The sequence below is a fragment of the Neltuma alba genome, unplaced genomic scaffold (genome assembly GCF_004799145.2).
Source record: "Neltuma alba isolate B1F8T4 unplaced genomic scaffold, ASM479914v2 tig00012348_pilon, whole genome shotgun sequence".
Taxonomy (NCBI): domain Eukaryota; kingdom Viridiplantae; phylum Streptophyta; class Magnoliopsida; order Fabales; family Fabaceae; genus Neltuma; species Neltuma alba.
Window position 1 is genome coordinate 596167 of NW_021636857.1, and position 19909 is coordinate 616075.

General features: G+C 31.6%; 2 protein-coding genes and 1 non-coding gene across 4 annotated transcripts; 2 read left to right on the plus strand and 1 right to left on the minus strand.

Annotated features, from left to right (window-relative positions):
• Positions 1-3901: 3901 nt before the first annotated feature.
• Positions 3902-3973, plus strand: TRNAH-GUG (transfer RNA histidin (anticodon GUG)). The gene has a single exon. It is a non-coding gene; the product is annotated as a tRNA-His (tRNA).
• A 7554-nt stretch (positions 3974-11527) lies between these two features.
• On the plus strand, positions 11528-15278 carry LOC114726264 (protein NSP-INTERACTING KINASE 1-like). Its single transcript, XM_028912846.1, has 11 exons — positions 11528-11939; positions 12024-12156; positions 12249-12320; positions 12400-12543; positions 12632-12703; positions 12814-12873; positions 12992-13083; positions 13560-13709; positions 13817-14158; positions 14368-14747; positions 14845-15278. The coding sequence occupies exons 1-11, from the start codon at positions 11840-11842 to the stop codon at positions 15163-15165; spliced, it is 1866 nt and encodes a 621-aa protein (XP_028768679.1). The 5' UTR covers positions 11528-11839; the 3' UTR covers positions 15166-15278.
• A 1873-nt stretch (positions 15279-17151) lies between these two features.
• Positions 17152-19486, minus strand: LOC114726223 (F-box/FBD/LRR-repeat protein At1g13570-like). Of its 2 annotated transcripts, none has more exons than XM_028912804.1 (3): positions 18056-19297; positions 17754-17924; positions 17152-17505 (listed from the first exon to the last, which is right to left on the minus strand). In XM_028912804.1, exons 1-3 carry the CDS (start codon positions 18866-18868, stop codon positions 17224-17226), a joined length of 1266 nt encoding a protein of 421 aa, XP_028768637.1. In that variant the 5' UTR covers positions 18869-19297; the 3' UTR covers positions 17152-17223. The 2 variants fall into 2 exon arrangements, with proteins under 2 accessions (XP_028768637.1, XP_028768635.1); XM_028912802.1 differs by lacking the exon at positions 17152-17505 and adding an exon at positions 19314-19486 and having other exon boundaries at positions 17541-17924; positions 18056-18875.
• Between the last annotated feature and the right edge of the window lie 423 nt (positions 19487-19909).

Here is a 19909-nt window from a genome sequence, read left to right on the forward strand (position 1 = left end):
TCATTTGACTTTTATTTTGATCCTAATTATAAGATCATAATCCACTTTGTCTCTTATATTTATGCATTATTTCCCAAGATAGTCCCTCTAATAATAGTAGTTCTAGTCAATAAACTTGATTACCAAAGATATTTTAGGAAAGACAACACATATTTATTACAAATAACTAACTAAACTTATTTTCTTAATCTCCTCAAATTAGTCAACTAGCTCTTATAATTAAGACTGAAGGTAGTAGTCAAAGTCTTTTTTAAAAAAAATATACAAAGTTTTTAAAGGCCTTCCCTAAAACAGTAAAACTTGAGTTAATTGATAGATCATAAATATTAAGACCCATTTGGTGATATAATTTACACTGACTCTCATATATAAGACGAGGGAGAATACTTATTTCTTAAACTTTCTTAATTGATATTGAAATTTGTTGTCAATTAGTCTAGCTGGGAGGAAAATGCTCAAAAGTGCTTCATAAAAGAAACGGATATGTTGCTTTCCAATAATTTTTTTTAAACAAAATTCAATGCTATTGAAAATAATGATGATATCATGACAATTTCATATAAAGAAAAAGTTACACAAAATAGCAAAAAGAGGGGAATGTTTTATTTTTAATTTTCATATAATTATGTAATATTTTTAATGTTTAAGGAACAAAAATCTAAACAAAAGAAGCATTAATTTTTACCTAGAAAAAGGGAAGGATTGACAACCGAAAGAGCCATCCATTATACTATTAACAATGAACTGAAAAATGTGATCTTTGAATATGATAAGAAATACTTGGGGGCATGTATTTAGAAAAAATGTCATGGCTTCGTATTGAAAGTTTAACACTACTTCTAATCCTTAATATGAGATATGACTGAAGTGTTAGATGTAATATTAAATATAAGACTTTAATCTATTTTGTTTTTCATCTTTTTACAAATTATTCATATTGATTGCAAGAGGTTCTCATTAAAGGACAATTTCAATTATTTCAGCTTTTATATTAAATACTATAGGTAATAATTTGATAAAAGACATATCGAATCATTTTGTATTATGGATCCCCATGGAGTCTAACTTGATAGCTGATTGTTGATTGGCTTGCCAATACTACTCTCAAACTTGTCTGTGTTTTAAGTTTCATATTAGGAAATCTCATAAGAATTGTGGAGTTTATAAGTATAAAAGGGTTTTTCTTTTTAACAGGTTAGTCTTTTGAGATAGGCTCTACCTTTGAACTTATACTCATCACATGGGTATTTTCGTTGAGAGCTTGATGTTCACAAAAAAAGCTATCCACGAAGGTTCTGACCTACAGGTCGAGTGAAATGCTGTTGTGTGGAGCCGCTGGAATGTCGGCTCTTAAAGGGGATATATTGTTATAAATCTCGTATTAACAAATTTCACAAATATTATGAAGTTGATAAGTGTAAAAAGCTCTGTTTTATTAGTCTTTTAAGATAGTTTTTCTTTTTGGGCTTGTACTCATCATAATGTGTCCTTTTAATTGGGTTTTTTGTCCACCACCTTTTCTTTTGGAATTGTTCTGTAGGAATGCTGGAATAAGAGTTGGGTTATTTTTGTTACTAAACTTTGTGTATTGTTTTTATATCGATTATAGTTGGTCCCACCCCCCAAAAATTAACTAAATTATATTTGTTTGATATGATAGAATGAATAATAACGGAATGGAATAAGAATGAAAATGCAATGATATTATTTTTAGCTTGGTTTGGTATGTATTCAAATAAAATGTGAATATTTCTTATCATTACATTTGGTAGAATAGAAATATGCAAGAGTGGAAAGACAGACCATCAATTAATCAAATTATTCTAATTAGCAAATATTTTTATAGGTAAATAATTGGCAAATCTGACTTGTCATCTTTTATTCCTTCATAGTTCACACACACATAATATTACTTCCGTTTTTTAATATAAAAGCTAGTTAACTAATTTGAGCAGACTGAGTAAATTTGTTAAGTTAATTATTTGTAATAAATATGTATTGTCTTTCTCAAGATATTCTTACTAATCATGTATTTTAGTTAAAACTACCATTTGATGAACCTTTTAATATATACAAGTACTATAAGGGCTACTTTGAAAAAACTGAATAAATATGAGAGATAAAGTGGATTGGGGTCTTATATTTAAAACCAAATTAAAAACTAAACTAACTTTTATGTTAAAGATCGGAGCTTGTAGTATTTTCCCATGGTATTTGCTAAAGAATCAACAGAAAAAGAAAGGGAGAGGGATACAATTTCTTGTAAGAGAGAATGTGAATTGTGTGACATTGGGTTGGAACCGTGTGCTAATTTAATAAATTATTATTTTTTGGCCAAAAATTTAATAAATTATTAGCTCGAGCTTGTTTGCCCTGTCGTGAAAAGCTATTTTGGCTCAACATATGATGTTTGATATATAACTATGAAGTAACTAACTTTTTATTGGAAAAAAACTATTTTTAAAGTTGAAACCATTTTTTTTTATTTTTCTTCAGATTTAAACCTTCTGAAAATGACTTTTTAATATATTATATTTAAACAAATTTTTGTCTAATTGAAGCTTTTATAAAAATTTATCCAAGCATAAATTATGTTATGCAAATTAACTTGTCTCAACTTTAACGTGCAAAAGTTATTTGAGATAAAAGTCACTTTTACTAATTGCAATCCGTTCAAACAAAAACATGATTTGATACGGTTATCCCAATTTTAAAGCAGTCAGCTATACATAACTTGAAGGATTTTTAGCAGGAAAAATTCCAATGAGGTTTCAACTTTCAAAGAAAGAAAATAATTATTAAAAATTTTTAATAACAAGTGAGCAGTCATTATTTGTTATACTGAAACTTATTATTACGCGTTGTTTTGTTGCCGTCAGGATTTTTTTAGTAATTATGTCCATTCTCTCGACTACCTATATCTCTGTGGTGTCCTGAAATTTCATTCAAATCCACGTTTTGGGCTTTCTTCAAACCTTTGGAGTTCGGACACAACTTTTAAGCCTACAAATGTTTTAGTTGTGTGTGTGTGTGTGTGTTTTTTTTTTTGGGTCAGAACAAAGGCTTGACATTAATGAAGCAGAATTTTAGAGTTGATTATTTGTGTCAGATTAGGATTTGTATAAAATCTGATGTCACTTACTAAGAATTAAATAGCTATAGGGAAACTAGGTCCAGAATTTCCTCAGCATAATTTTTGAAATAAATGAACAACCAATAAAAACAGTTTTCTAGATGAATCTATTTTTTTCATAAAAGACAACAAAAATTCCAATAATTTTCACGCGTTTACATTGCCAGAGACTAAATTTAGGAAGCAATTTTTAAGATTTTACTACCTCCAGTCCTAATTATAAGAGCCAGTTGACTAATTTGAGAAGATTAAGAAAATAAATTGAGTTAGTTATTTGTCCTAAATAGGTGTTGTCTTTCCCAAAATATCCTTACTAATCAAGTCTATTGACTAAAATTCTTATTATTAGAAGGGCTACTTTGGAAAAAAAAAGTATAAATATGAGAGACAAAGTGGATTGGGATCTTATATTTAGGACTAAAATAAAAGTCAAATAGGGTTTTATATTACGGACCGGAGGTAGTATTTTGTAGACATTACTTCTTGTCAATAATTATTTAATACTCGTAACATTTTCTGAAAATCATTTTATATTTTTATTTTTTATAGTAGAGCGAACCCATTATTTAACACTATTCGTAAGCTAGGGTTTCAAACTTCTAATATTTTACGATAACTGAGTATAAAAACTAAAATTAGATGTATCCTGATAACAATCAAGGTGTATATACATAATTGTATTTTTCATTTTCTAATACTTAAATCTGATTGTGTTTGATTAACACTTGTCAAATTTAAAAATTGAAAAATCATTAGCTTGCCAACGAAGTGGCTGTAGTTTAGTGGTAAGAATTCCACGTTGTGGCCGTGGAGACCTGGGCTCGAATCCCAGCAGCCACAAAGCTGTTTTGCATCCCCCTTGTTGGTTATTTCCATTTTCTTGCTGCTTGTTCCAACAAATCGCGACTTCCGGGGACCGTTCGAGTAATTCTTTTTTTTTTTTTTGGTGACCTTGTAAAGTAATTGTATTAAAACTTCGCAGAAAATCACTCATACAAGTGTGATACGCCCCTGATTCTTAATATAAGACCTATTTAACTAATTTGATTAGATTAAAAAAGTTAGATAAGTTAGTTAATTGTAAGAAAAATGACATATTTTTCCTAAAACACTATAATCATCTTTCTTAATACACCATTTCCTTCTTCTATTTGATTATAGTTGAAAGAATATTCATAGGGATAATTTAGAGAAAATTGATAAATATGAGAAATGAATATTTTATTTAGGACCAAAATCAACTTAAGCATTGGATCCTATATTAAGGATCGGAGGAGTACAATGTAATTCTTTTGTTTATGATCCGCAAAAAAAAAAAAAAACCTCACTTGTTATTAATCAACTTAAAATAAACAAAGAATTAATGGCTTCTGACTGTTTGATGCTTGTGATTGAGCCGTAAATGCTTTATGCAAAGCAATGCACTTACAAGGACATGTTATATATAAGGGAGAATTACAATCAAGTCTTATACAAGGAAAAAAAATTACAAAACAAATTTTAGAGGTTGTCATTCTTCATTATAAGATTTGTCATTACAGACTGCTCATACTGTTATTAGGATTTTTTAGCAATTGTTTCTCTTATGTGAGAATTATTATAATTCTCTTTTAATATAATGGGTTTTTTCTTGATCATGGCTTCTATATATGTAACACTCTTATATTATCTTAATATTGTACGTATTATTCTCTGATATATCCAATAGCTAATATTGAGTATAATTAGTCGCCAATATGACGATATGCATACCATATACATCGGGAAAAGGGAATGCTTAGGATTCTTTGGCCTGAAATGAGCAGCTTCATAGGAGAAGCTGGTAGGGTATACCCGAAGATCACCTTCTCACTTTCTATCCTCTGTCTACAATTACACATGACAATAGTACTTCGGAGCGCGTGATTGTGGGGTTTGGTAAGGCACATGCAGAGGGCAAATTTGGTATCCCATACAGCCATACACACAAAAACTAAACCTAACATTTAATTTAATTTTAAATATAAGATTTTAATTTATTTTATTTTTATATTTATTTATTTTTTAAAAAATAATTTTTGTAATAATTGTACATGTTAAATGTTTTGTCAAAAAGTAGTTCTGACTAATACAATTGATTAATAAGGATATTTTAAGAAATACAACATATACTTATTATAAATAACTAATTTAACTAATTTTCATAATCTACTTTTAAGTACTAGAGGTAATATTTCATACCCACCCCAACACATAGAGTTTATATAAATATCATGTAGTGAAAATTATATTGATCATTAAATTAAACCGATCAAGACAAAGATTTAAAAATTAATTAATTAAAATATATAAAAATATTCATAGATATATATATAACTTAAAAAATAAGAGTTAAATAGAAAAAGTTATTAATACATAGGTAAATAGAATACTTATGTATAAATCATAAATAATCCCATAAAATAGAACTATTAAAACACAAATTTGATGAACTATTATTTAAAAAAAACTCAAAACTAGGTCATTTCAGACTCAACAATGAGAAGAACAAAATAAAATCCAACCCAATCAGCCTCATTTGAAGCACTTGATTGGATTGTTCAGGAGTCTAATTCACTAATATGATTGGTGGATTTCAATTAGATTTTAATACTACGATAAGTACAATGAATTCAACTCAGCTGGTGATATAAAATCAATTTCTTTTCTCATTAAATAAAGTGTACATGATCTTCTCACTATGTCAAATATTACCTGCTCCGTAGAATATGTTGAAGAATATGATCGAATATGCCTAATGAAATTAGACAGCAAAAAAGTAGCAAACCGCTATGTATATGTGGGCTGCATGTGAGGTATATCTTATTATCTTTAATGGGATAGCCTCGTCTTGCCTTGAGAATATATTCTCCCTTTTTTCCCTTTTCAATTCATTTAAAGGCTCTCAAATCTCAGTGACAAGTTTAACAAAGAGAAAGCTTCTTTCTTTTTTGTATTTGACATGCATTAATTGGCTATATATATGAGGTTGATCCATTGATTTATATTCCATTTGTGATCTAAATATTCTGCTAAAAGTTGCTAATATTTGTTCTTCCTTCTTTATACTGCTCTTTTAGGGCAATATCCCTTCGAATCACATTCCCAAAATCTTTCCCCTTTCCATCATTTCTACCATGCAAAAAGTTTTTTCTTTATATAATATTGAGAGAAAAAAAAGGTTCGGCAGCTTTAAACAGGATCTCAATTGGCTTTAAATATTGTGAATGGCTGGCCAAAACAAATTTAAATATCATGAATGAAGAAAATTGTTGTTGGACTAACGTGATCTATATATATATATATATATATATATATATTTATATATATTAAAGTACACAAAACTCCATTAAATTTTGAACCATGTACCTGAAAAAACTCCATTAGCATTTAAAACTTAATAATGAATCACACCACTGATCAAATTAAATAATCGTGACTAAAAATCTCATGGTCTAACAAAAACTAATAACATTAAATTGTAATTCAATAATTAAAACGATTTCTTGTTAAAGCTGCTGAAAAGAAGACCGTGAGAGTCAGATTTTTTTGCAGTGAAAATTCCGTTTAGTGAGGCACCATTTGCGGTATATGTGTGTGTACATCATATGAGTTTTGATTAAAGCCTACTGATTTGTATGTGTCATGCATTCAGAGTATAGTCACAACTACAACACATATACTATCCCGGTCCTAAATATAAGAGCTAGTTGACTAATTTAAGTAAATTTAAAAAATAAGTTAAGTTATTTATTTGTAATAAATAAGTATTGTACTCCTCCGGTCCTAATTATAAGACCCAATTGACTTATTTGAGGAGATTAAGGAAGTAAGTTAAGTTGGTTATTTATAATAAATAAGTGTTATCATTCCTAAAATATCCTTGCTAATTAAGTATATTGGCTAAAACTATCATTATTAGAAGGATTATGTTGGAAAAAAATGCATAAATATAAGAGAAAAAATGGATTGGGTCTTATAATTAGGACCAAATAAAAAGTCAAATTGGGTCTTATAATAAGGACCGGAGGAGTATTTCTTAAAATATTCTTACTAGTTAAGTTTATTGGTTAGAACTACCATTATTAGAAGTATTATCTTGAAAAAATAAATAAATATGAGAGACAAAGTCAATTAGAATCTTATATTTAGAACCAAAATAAAAATCAAACGAGGTTTTATATTATACCTAAACAAACATCTCCCTGCCATATTACACATACATGTGACTGTGTTATAATACAGATGCACTATAAGCTAGAAATTATATGTAAGACCGAAAAAAAGTACATAGAAAGAGAAGTTCATATAATCGATCAGTATTAACATAGTACCATAGGAAAAGATGTCAAATAGAGGAAACCCTGTCAAGGAAAAGGAAAATAATGAAAAGACAAATCAAGAACTGTGTGTGTGTACGTATGTTGTTGGATGGTAACCAGTTCAAGAGTTATATGGGATCTCCTGATGAGACCTCGGTCAAAGTAATCACATAATGATGGATTCATGAACCCCACATGTCAAATTAAAATCAGTTCATCTCATCAAAGAAGTGGTTTCGCCCAAATTTAAATAAAACTCCTTTTACGTATTTATTTAGAATACTGCTGAAAAATTATTTATAAAATATCAATCCAAATAATTTTGTAATATCTTTTTTTTTGGTATTGTTATGAATTCAAACTTGAGATATAATGTTTAAATGGCTATAGTTATTTTTATTCTAGGGAATGAATAGTGAAGAAATTTGGGAGCTTATACGATGTTCTTTTTGTAAAAGAGGAAAGGGCCAAAGGCACAATAGTAGCAATAATAATAATGAATTAGTGGGTTGGTTGGCACAACACACAAAATGATCATTGTGGGGGTCCCACACATAAGAGAGGAGATTAAGGGATAATGATTTCCCGATCATTTGGTTAGTTATGGTCAAACGGTCAACTTCCCATCTGCTTGTAATCCATTGCTTTGACTGAAAATTTAACTTCTTCACCTTTCAGCACTCGTTTCTGTTTTGTGTCTGTTTAACAAAGCAAGGCTTTTTGTTGCCCCCTTTGGGTTTTGTTTTGGGATTATGTGAAGTATTTTCGGTTTTTTCAAAAGATATATAACGGTAATATGATAATTTTGAGTCAAACCATGCCTTTTAATTAGGGTATTAAACGAGCCTTTTTCTCTTTTTTGTTAGGAATCCAAAGGAAGAAGAGCTTTTTTCATCTGGCATGGGACCATCGCAGTACTTTAATTAGCGAAAAATGAGATTCTTTTATTGCTCATAATTGCAACAATGTTTTATTTTGTTATTTAGAAACAATTAATCATTTATAATAAAATCCGATAAAAAGATAAATGGTAGAAAAGTGGGTGGGACCTACATTGCTCGTGCAACGAGGGAGCAATCAGTCAGAGGAGCCACTATTCATGGGAAACCCTTATAAAAGGAAAAGTGGTTTCAGCTTTGAACTATGTATATTATTTATTATTAAAAAAATCCTAAAAGTGTTGAATAACAACTTAGTTGGGTCAATTTTAAAATCCAAATTTCTTCTATTATTTTGAAAAATTTTAAATGTGAAGGGTATTTATGTCATTTTATAAAAATTAAAAAAATTTAAAATACTAAAATACATCTGATTTGAGATTTTATAATTTATCTACACTAATTTAATTTAGCAATTTTCAGGTAATTGTTTTCATTATTATTCACATTAACACTTCAATCTATGGATTTAATTAGCGCAATTTCGTAAATTTTTAATCTGAATACATAAATTAGCGTGATGTAATGAAAATACGTTCGCATGTTCTCAAGTTGCCGGCACACAAAATATTTAGACTACCTTCTGTTCATAATATAAAGATTAGTTAAGAATTAAATTTAGTCCTATTCTGTTCTCCAAGTTTGTCTAGGGTACTTTGGGATAATTATGATAAAAAAATATTTTAGAAAAATTAACTTATATTTATTATAAATAACTGACTTAACTAAATTTTTTTAATCTGCTCAGATCAAATTAATTAAATAACTCCTATATTAAGAAGATGAAGTAATGTGTGTGCATATATATATATATATATGTATTTATTTTCCCCCCTACCCAAAAGAAATTCTAAGTTAGATAAAGCCAACAATGATTGCATGATGCATGAACCAGAATATTACAATAATAACGTTGACTGATGCATCATTTATGAAAAAATGAATAATTCTTTCAATTAGATTTAAAGTTTAAACAAAAAAATAACTATAGGAAAATATTTCACGATAAGAAATTTGAAATTACTAAATCCTAAATCAAGTTTGATAACAATACTTTAACAGGTTTTGATAATATTATGCTTGTAAATAAAAAAATATTTTTGTATAAATTTTATTTTTTTAGGCCTGGAGTAGAAATTTCTTATTTAACAGTTTTAAACTTTTTTTTTGGGGGATTCTCCCATACAAGGAAAGGACCAAACGAAAAGATTAAAAAAAAAAGTGAGTTGGAAAAAATTATTTCACGTTCACTTTAGCTAAGGTTAAGTTGAGAAAGAGGGATAACTCAATTAAGTACTATGGGAAAGATTCATTCTTCATTCAAGTCAGATTTAACTGGCTTAAATTGTGTATTGGCAGGGGGGGGGGGGGAACAGAGTTTGGATTGTGTTCGTGCATGCACGTGTGCTTTGTTTTTATTTTTTTTCCCAAAAAACTTTTGATTGAATCATACCCCCCGCATCTTCTTATAAAGGAAGTTGTGAGTTTTAACAGACTAAATAAACTCAGTGTTTAAATTTATCGAGTTATAACTGAGTCAAAATTACAAAAATTAAGTTTCATCAAATTAAAATTTAGAAATTAAATTACAATCGAATCAAAATGGTACAACCAAAAAATTTATTTTTTCTTAAAGCGAATGTAGTATGATACATATAAAAAATAGAATAACTTTTGCCATCACTTTTCTGTGCATTCTAAAGCTCGGTGCATTTACAAAATAAATTTCTCCCTGCAAATGGGCTATTAAGACACACACAATAATAACACTATTAAGAAAAAAATTAATTTGTTAGTTTTTATAGATTCATTTAATTTTTGATTGAGGACCTATAGTTGTTTTATTGACTCCTTACAGTTTCATCAATCATAAATATTATTGTTTTCAGTTCTAATTATAAGACCTTATTTATAAACTATAAATGAAGCCTTTTAATTAGGACATGGATAGTACTTTCTAAGCTTATCATATATTATTTTTTGATCTATTTACTGGACATCATTAGATTCAAACATTATTAGATCCAACTGGGTGTTTATTAGAATTAATTTGAATGTGGATAAATGAGATAAAATCATAGGCACTTACATATTAATCATTCCTAACAAATAATAATAAGAACAACAACAATGATAATATGATAGGTTAGCTACATAAATAATACATAAATCCAATGGTTGATAGGAATGAGCCAAAAAAATCCTTATCCTACAATGATGTGAGTCAAAAAGAAGGCCTATGTCCTTAATGGGACGGCACAGTTAGTGGGAAGCTCTCAATCTATCCCCCAAGAGCGCTGCTTCAAAGAGACAAACAGAGAGATTACAGCTTTTGCTTTTAAAAGTAGACTTTGCTTTTGAGCTTTTTCTTTAATAATTAATTATACATAATCCAACTGTTGCCTTGAAAGTGATTATTTGGAGACAAAATGAGTGATTTATTAGAATCAATAAAGCAAATCCTCCAAGCTGTGACTAATTTGAACGTCAAGAGACCAAACCCACCCTAATCTGTGGCGGACATTATTTATTTATATTCACAAATTTGACACAACAAAGATCTTTCTCACGAGGACCTATAATTATCCCCTTTGAGATCATCAATCCCTCGGGATTCTTCACTTTTCCCTTATAATAATTGAATAAAACCAAAGATAGTGGAATTTGGTACTTGCTAAAAGATAATGGCCTCCCTCAGAGAATGTCTGATTCTAATGCTTACTGTAACCTGACACAGCTTAAAGCAATAATTTAAGTGATTTTTAAGTCACTGACACAGTTCTTTTTAGATGCAATTATTGGATGATTTACCTACAATAAGGCTGTTTTAAGATGAATTAAGAGAATAATTTGGGACCCACTTAGTTATCTCTCTCTCTCTCTCTCTCTCCCCTCCTTGCAGAAAGAGAGAGCTTTCTCTTTGATCCACTCGGTCAATTTTAATCAAGCTCCAATGTACCAACCTTTTGCGGTGCTTAACAGATAATACTTCACTTACTTCAATTTATATTATAATCAAGGGAAATAAATTGAATAAACTATCTTTTTTTTCCCCTCTAGATCATTGCATGGTTGAAGGAATTTCTATTTTTTCTCAATCATCTTTTGCATATATCTAGAATGGATTTACAGTGTCCCTTTTGCTTTTATATATACACACACACATTCTTTGGTAACTTTGCTGAACTCACTGGCAGGCAAGGCATGCTTAGTTCTGTCCTTTTTTCAGTCTCTCTTTCCTATCAGTACCTGGCTCTGTTTGAAATCTGGCACAAGAAGAGTGTGAACACAACCAAATCCCCATAATTTTCTTGCTCTTGATTCTTTCAACTCCTCCCCTTTAGTTGCTTACTTCACTTGTGCTTGATTTATCTTGAACCTTTTGAGTTTCTTTTGTTCTGAGAAGAGAACAAGTTTCTTTAACCCAAATGGAGAAGAGAGGAGATATGGGTTTCTTTTGTTTATCTCTGTTCTCCTTGTGGAGTTCTGTATCTGGTTTGCTTTCTCCTAAAGGGGTAAACTTTGAAGGTAAGTTAAGAAACTGGGAATGGTCGTTTCATAATTACAGAAGAGTGTTTGAACACATAAGAACTAATCTTTAGGAGATTACAGTGCAAGCTCTGATGGGGATTAAAGCTGCTTTGGTGGATCCTCATGCTGCACTTTATAACTGGGATAGAGATGCTGTGGATCCCTGTAGCTGGGCAATGGTCACTTGTTCTCCTGATCATTTTGTCATTGCTCTGTAAGTCAAGCTTGAACACTCTAAATCAGACGAAGAAATCGTAGTTTTTATGGTATTTTCTTCTTAAAGACTTTGCCCTTTCTTTTCCTCAGTGGAATTCCAAGCCAAAACATATCAGGGACTTTATCTCCAAGCATTGGAAACTTGACAAATCTACGGACTGTGTGAGTGACGTATAATCAACCATGGTTGAAGAAAGTAAGATATATAGTTTGAAATTTATCTTATAACATATTTTTGCAGGCTCTTGCAAGATAACAATATATCAGGAACGATTCCTTCTGAGTTTGGGAGACTCCAAAAGCTCGAAACTCTTGATCTTTCTGATAATTCCTTTTCTGGTCAACTTCCTGATAGTTTTTCTCAAATGAACAGTCTTCATTACCTGTAAGTTAAAAAATGCACAGGATACATATATAATAGCTTTATATTTCTCCTTCCTGTTTCTGATAATTGGAAAATGAATTGCAATCAGACGGCTGAATAATAACAGTCTCAGTGGAGAAATTCCATCCTCTTTGGCTAATATGACCCAGCTTGCTTTTCTGTAAGTTTTACCTTATTTATACCTTTTTTCTTTCTTTTTTTTTTTTTGCTCCTTAACCTTACTAATTTTGTCTCCGATTAATATTCTGTCTGCTTCTGAAATATGTTTAGGGATATTTCCTATAATAACTTGAGCGGACCTGTACCTACAATAAATGCAACAACATTCAGGTAAGCTCTTCTATTTTTTCCTCATTGACACATTTAGTTTCTTTTTAATTTTCCTGTTATGAGGGCATGAAGTTAGACTGTTAATTGCTTCCCTAATATGTTTATCTCTTTCAAACAGTATTGTAGGCAATCCCCAGATTTGTGCCACTGGAACTGAGCAAAACTGCTTTAGAACCTCTGTACTTTCTTCTTCCATGAATATTTCTCAAGGTAATCATAGTTTCTTCTTCTCATACTCATGATGTTTCTTCTAAAGTTCTGCTTCTCATACCTCATGATGCTTCTTCTAAAGTTCTGTTTCGTACTTCAAATCAAATGCCTGGCAAAGATTTTTTTTTCCCCAAAATAATTTTTTAATTCCAAGTTTAAATAATTCTCAAGGTAATCATAGTTTTCGCTTCTCATACCACATGATGCCTCTTCTAAAGTACTGTTTCTTATTTCAAATCAAGTGTTCCACAAAGATCTTTTTTTCTTTTTGCAAAAAGGAAAAAACTTCGAGTTCATAATGACGTTAACTTTTCTGCTTAATACTACTGTTTTCTTCTGCAAATTGAGACCATAAAGCACTGTTGTGATCAATTAATTTTCAAATAAGTTTCCTGCTTCTTTATCTATCTCTTTTGTCTATGTTATTATCTCCATGATCTAAGTTTCTGAGATGGTTTCTTGAAATGCTTCTCCAGATTCACAATCCTTTGGTAGACCTAAACATCACAAAGTTGCTTTGGCATTTGCTTCAAGCATAAGCTGCATCTGCCTACTAATTGTTGGGTTTGGTTTCGTCCTTTGGTGGAGAAAAAGATACAACAAACAGATTTTCTTTGACGTTAGTGGTCAGTAAATCATAAACTAGAAACTAAAACAAGTTAATAACGCCAACTTGGCAGCCATGTAATTTCAATTTGTCCCCACTTAAACATCCTTGTGCCAAATTTTTCAGAACAATACCGTGAAGAAATTTGCCTTGGAAACCTCAAGAAGTTCAATTTCAGAGAGCTTCAGACTGCTACAAATAACTTCAGCAGCAAGAACTTGATTGGCAAAGGAGGATTTGGGAATGTGTACAAGGGGTACCTCTCTGATGGTTCAATTATAGCAGTGAAGAGGTTAAAAGATGGTAATGCCATTGGAGGGGAGATCCAATTCCAGACAGAAGTCGAGATGATTAGCTTAGCCGTGCACCGGAACCTCCTTCGCCTCTATGGATTTTGCATGACAGCAACTGAAAGACTCTTGGTTTATCCCTACATGTCCAATGGTAGTGTTGCTTCCCGTCTCAAAGGTAATTGTAGATTTTTACCACTAGTCATTGCTTATACATCCACTTATTTCTGGGTTTTCTGTCACAAAAATGGAACTTCCATCATATTTGAGGTTATAACACAGCTAAAAACCTTTTAGTTAAAGTGGTGTTTCACGTAGTATCAGATGTTACACGAAAACTATGGTTTATGAGGTTTGAAAATTGGTTTGCTATTTTTGATGTTACAGCCAAGCCTGTTCTTGACTGGGGAACAAGAAAGAGGATAGCCTTAGGAGCTGCCAGGGGCTTGCTATATCTGCATGAGCAGTGTGACCCCAAGATCATTCACAGGGACGTGAAGGCTGCAAATATCTTGCTAGATGATGATTGTGAAGCTGTGGTGGGCGATTTTGGGTTAGCGAAGCTTTTGGATCACCATGAGTCTCATGTGACAACAGCTGTTAGAGGCACTGTTGGGCACATAGCCCCAGAATATCTCTCAACTGGCCAGTCCTCTGAGAAAACAGATGTGTTTGGCTTTGGAATCCTCCTTCTTGAACTAATCTCAGGCCAGAGAGCTCTTGAATTTGGAAAAGCAGTAAACCAGAAAGGAGCTATTCTCGACTGGGTGAGTCAAATAATCTTGAAATAAGAAATCATGATATGTGAAGGAATTCAGAAATCTGATGATAAATACTAAACTGCTCTTAACTTGTTAAATGCAGGTGAAGAAGGTTCATCAGGATAAGAAGCTTGACTTGTTAATTGACAAGGACCTGAAAAATAACTATGATAAAATTGAACTTGAAGAAATAGTTCAAGTAGCTCTTCTGTGTACTCAGTATCTTCCAAGTCATAGACCAAAGATGTCTGAAGTGGTTAGGATGCTTGAAGGAGATGGGCTTGCAGAGAAATGGGAAGCCTCACAGAGAGCAGAATCAACAAGAAGCAGAGGGAATGAACTCTCTTCTTCAGAGAGATACTCTGATCTTACTGATGACTCTTCATTGCTCGCACAGGCAATGGAGCTTTCTGGACCAAGATGATGAGTCTGTTGTACATTAGCATCATTTTAGCATCTTCTAAAGAGTTAAGTCAATTTCTGACTGTACAGACGCTCACATATAGATGAGTCATGATTGTGTTATGTTATTCTAAATTCCCCTAGAGCCAAGGTTTTTCTGGGCGTATGAGTATATATAATAAATAAGAATCTAATTAAGTAGAAAAAAAATGGGCATCCTTGTGGGTCCTTTGATTTGTAGTGATAATGATCTTGGGATTGGTTTCTCCTTGTATTCTCTCTACTAAACCAAATGTCCATAGCATTTTGAAATTTGTTTTTCTCGGTTAACTATTTGCCTATTGCACTTTTTCTTTACTGTACAATTACACTGCCGTTTAGCAGTTTTATATTATTACCTTTGGTCCTTAATGCAATACCTAGTTCACTAATTTAAATAGATTAAGAAAATTAAATAAATTACATTAAAATATTATGTTTATTGTTTTTGTCCAAACTAATTTGTTTGGCTTATAAACTAAAATATAATATAATGATGCACATAAGTATTTTAAAAAAGATCATAAAACATATGCTATAATTAAATAACTTTTTAGTTTTTTTGATTTTTTCAAATTAGTCAATTATGTATTATATTAAAAATTAGAGGTAGTATTGGTTAATTGTTAACTAGAATGCAGATGCTGAGATGTTTTGGACAATTCTTCATAGAAATCAAGTTCTTAGGCGTTTATTGATTTAGAGATGCGAGACAAACGATATTTTATCAACGGATATTAATTAGAATACGGGTTTCTTTTCCAAGTAACAATACTGCCATGTAATTAAAAAAAAAAAGCATATGGAAAATTGTCTATGAAACTCTACCTCTCGGTCCTTAATATAAAAGTTAGTTTGACATTCAATTTGTTTCTAAATATAATGTCCCAATCTACTTTGTCTCTTGTTTATCTATTTTTTTCAAAATAGTTTTTGTAATAATTGCACATGTTAAATATTTTATTAAATAGTAGTTCCAGCTAATGTATATGATTAACAAAGATATTTTAGGAAAGATAATACATATTTATTACAAATAATTAATTTAACTAATTTTTTTTAACTTTTACATTAGGAATCGGAGATAGTGTGAGATCTTTTTAAAGAAAATATATCCATTTTTTTTAATTATCGATTCAGTCGCTGAATTTTGATGCAAAACAACTTAGTTTTTGTAGTTTATTGAATTAAGGAAGTGATAGGACAGAATCATTCTTGGTCAAAGACCCATGGGAACCAAAATCATTTTAATTCAAAAAAGCCAAATCAATAATTAAGTAAAAATTTACAGACCACAAGTTATATTTCCTCTATATTGTTTTCGTAGCAATTTAATATTCAAAATTATTGGCTAATTCAGATATAAATATTATCAAATGAGAATAATTTTTCAGCAAAATTTTTTCAATCGGAATTCAAAATTTTTCTTCACCAAAAAAAAAAAAAATCCTTTCAATCGCATTGATCTGTTTTTTTTTTTTGGTTAGTAATTTTATATTCATACATCGCATACATTTATACCAGATTTTACAGTAATCTACTAATCTGAGAGATATAAATCTGATTGTTGAAACTCTCTCTCTTTATCCCAAGAAATATGCAACCAGACGACAGATGTTCCAGGTCAACACGGACAATTCATGGAATTTGCAAGAAATGATAATCCTCCAAAAGGGGAGGGGGAAAAGGAAGAAAAGGCTCTTTGAAGCTTGCTTTAGTGAGATATCCATTCGATGAATGTTCCTCATTCTGAAGTGTTCTTGCTAATTATTATTGAAAAATTAAGCCAATCCAAAGCAAAGTTTCATGTGAAATATGCAGTTGGAAACACCTTCAACAATACGATAATCTGCATCTGCAAGTGCATCTAACAGTGCAAGAACACCACCTCCGTTGAGCTCTATTGAATCAATATCAAATTCTGGCAAGTCCTTAGGGTGATACTTGCAACACAAGAAAGTAATGCATAGATGAAAAGATAAAGACAATATATGGGGAAAGGGAGGGAAAGAATGCATTTGATAAGATGGTCTATACAAATCTAATCACGAACAAAAATGATTTCTGCGCGAGCAGAAGCTCGTCGAAATCTCACCAACTCAATCAACATTTTCAATTGACTTTCCATTACATACATACAGGGAACAATGCTCATGGTTTCAAGCACAGGTGAGTTGGCAAGCAAAAACTTGATTAATTCCATCTCATGCGGTACACCACACATATCTGTTAACTTCACAACTTTAAGCTGTTTAAGTGTACAATCTGAAGGGCATTCCTTACTCCAAAAATCCAAATCCGGAGTATCCGTTGCAGGCGGTGTGTTTGATGAACCGTACAAAAGCAAGAATTGGATAGTCATGAACTCTAAAATGTATGAAAGGCTAAGAGCTTTACATTATTACTATGTAGAAACAAAAGAATGCCTTCACATCAATGAATCATGGACATTAACACAAGATGCAACACTTTATCCATACATCACACCTAAAACTGTCATGTCACGATGTCTATGCCTATGCCGTATCTCATATGCAGGTTAGTGTAAATGCTTCTTAGCATCATATATATACAAGGACTTACTGAAATTTGAAGCTCTTTTAGATTGGGAGAGCTTGTAATAAGGCGAAGGACCACAAGTATCTCTTTCATATCCTCAAAACTTACTTGATATAATTCAACAGTCTCTAAATTGCGATATGTTACTGGTAGCTTTCCTGGATCATTGCCTATGCTCAAATACTTCAAGAATGTTGGAAAAGCAATAAGAAAGAGTTTTGGCCATATCGACACTGAAATTATTTTGCGTGGCTGAAACTCCAAGCAAAATGAACTTGGACTAACTCAACAAACAGATAAAAACAAAACGTTACCTTTGTAAAGTAGATATGCCCAGCGAGCCTCTCAAGATTAGGCACACCACCTAGAAACTTGGTAAAATTGCAACTTGAACTTTGCTCAAAGTGCTCAGCAATGTCGTCAGTCATATACATAGCAACAGATATATCAACCAGAAGTGGGGTGTCTTCAAGACATAGATCCTTAAATTCACCTTCAAGATACAAGTATAGGAGATTTGGGGCATGAATAGTGAGAGCTAAACTATCAAAGTATGACAGTGATAAACTCTCCAAAAGTGAGCAACTGGAAATAAGACTCTCAATTGCTTCAGGAGATATCAGAACTTGATGAAGGATGAGAGTCTTTAAACACAAAAATCCTTTAAAGGTAAGAGGAAGTTCCAACTCACAGCGGAAGAGCTCCAAGCGAGTCAATTTCTTACAATTGAAAAGACATGATGGTATTCTAAACCATTCACCTTCACCTAATTCCAGAACCAATTCTTTTAAATCATTCCTTGAAAGAAAAAGAACCCACTGATCTATTTCTGGGCAGCTCTGCAAGTATGAATTCGTGATTTGAAACTTATGTATTGGACCTTGGTGAAGAAAGAGCAGCTGGTTGACGAACTTTATAAGGCTTTTCTCAACAATAGTTGGATCATTACCGGAAGGAACACATTTTTCATCAATCACAATTTTAGTGATGCCATTCCATTTGTACCTCCATTTACTCGACAAAATGCTTGTTCTAACGGCATCTCTTATCGGCAATCTTACCAGAATACTCTCTATAATACTTTGAGGAAGATCACTTATCAAATCAGGACCCCAAAAATCGCCCATTTGAGTGCTTCAGTTAATCCATATAAAGAAAAACAGAAAATAGTTCATAAGTACAAAATTATAAGAGACAAAAAAACTAAACTCAACTGTATTTTCCCGCAAATTTGTGTACAGGATCCCTCATATCACTAACCCTCTCTTTTATAACGGTGGATTATCTATCAAGAAAGAAAACCGACCCCCCACACCCTCGGGGGGGGGGGCGGAATTAATTATCCTTGATTCTACTAAATAAATATATTTCCTCTCATTGTCCAAACGAACGAAATGACCAACAATGAGAATTCGGGTAAATTCTGCTTGAATACAAAACAGAGAGAGACCACAAATCATTTCAACGAAGCAAGATCTCATATTTAAAAGAAGCCCATAATTCAATTCCAATCGATTTGGAATATAATGCATCGAAAAACGCACCAGAAAGCGCAAAGATAAAGAATCATACCCAGAATGAAGCTGCTGAAGCTGAACACAATTTTGCGATCTTCTTTTACCGGAAAAAATCAATAATCACTTTCCCGTCGTTTGAAGGGAAGATAAGGTTTACTGGTTTAGGAAGAATTCTTTCGGTTCGGTGCCCAGAGACCCCAGCGTTAAAAATGGGACAAGAAAGTGTCACAGGGGGTCCCAAAAAAAAAAAAAAGCTAGTTGGCATCCCAGCCGTTTTACTTCGTCGCTGGTTGTTCTTTCTGAATTTGATCCGAATAAAGCAAAAACAAAAGCGAAAATTATGCAGAAATATCAAAATGAAAGATCATTTATGCGGAAGGATCGTAGATTTCTAAAATTGTTTTGAATGACCGAGATCATTCTTTGCAAAAACAAATAAGCAAATTTTACCGATCATTTTTTTGACCAAGAGAGTACTAAATAGTTGTAGAGAGAACAAACGTATAAAGTTAAGCTTATGTATTTAGCACTCAAACGAATGCAAATTTACAAGTCCAACTCAGGAATCTATCGCTTGCCAGTGGCATAAGTTATTAAGGGTAATTCCGTCATCGCAATTTATTTTATTTTATTTTATTTTTACAGGAAAAA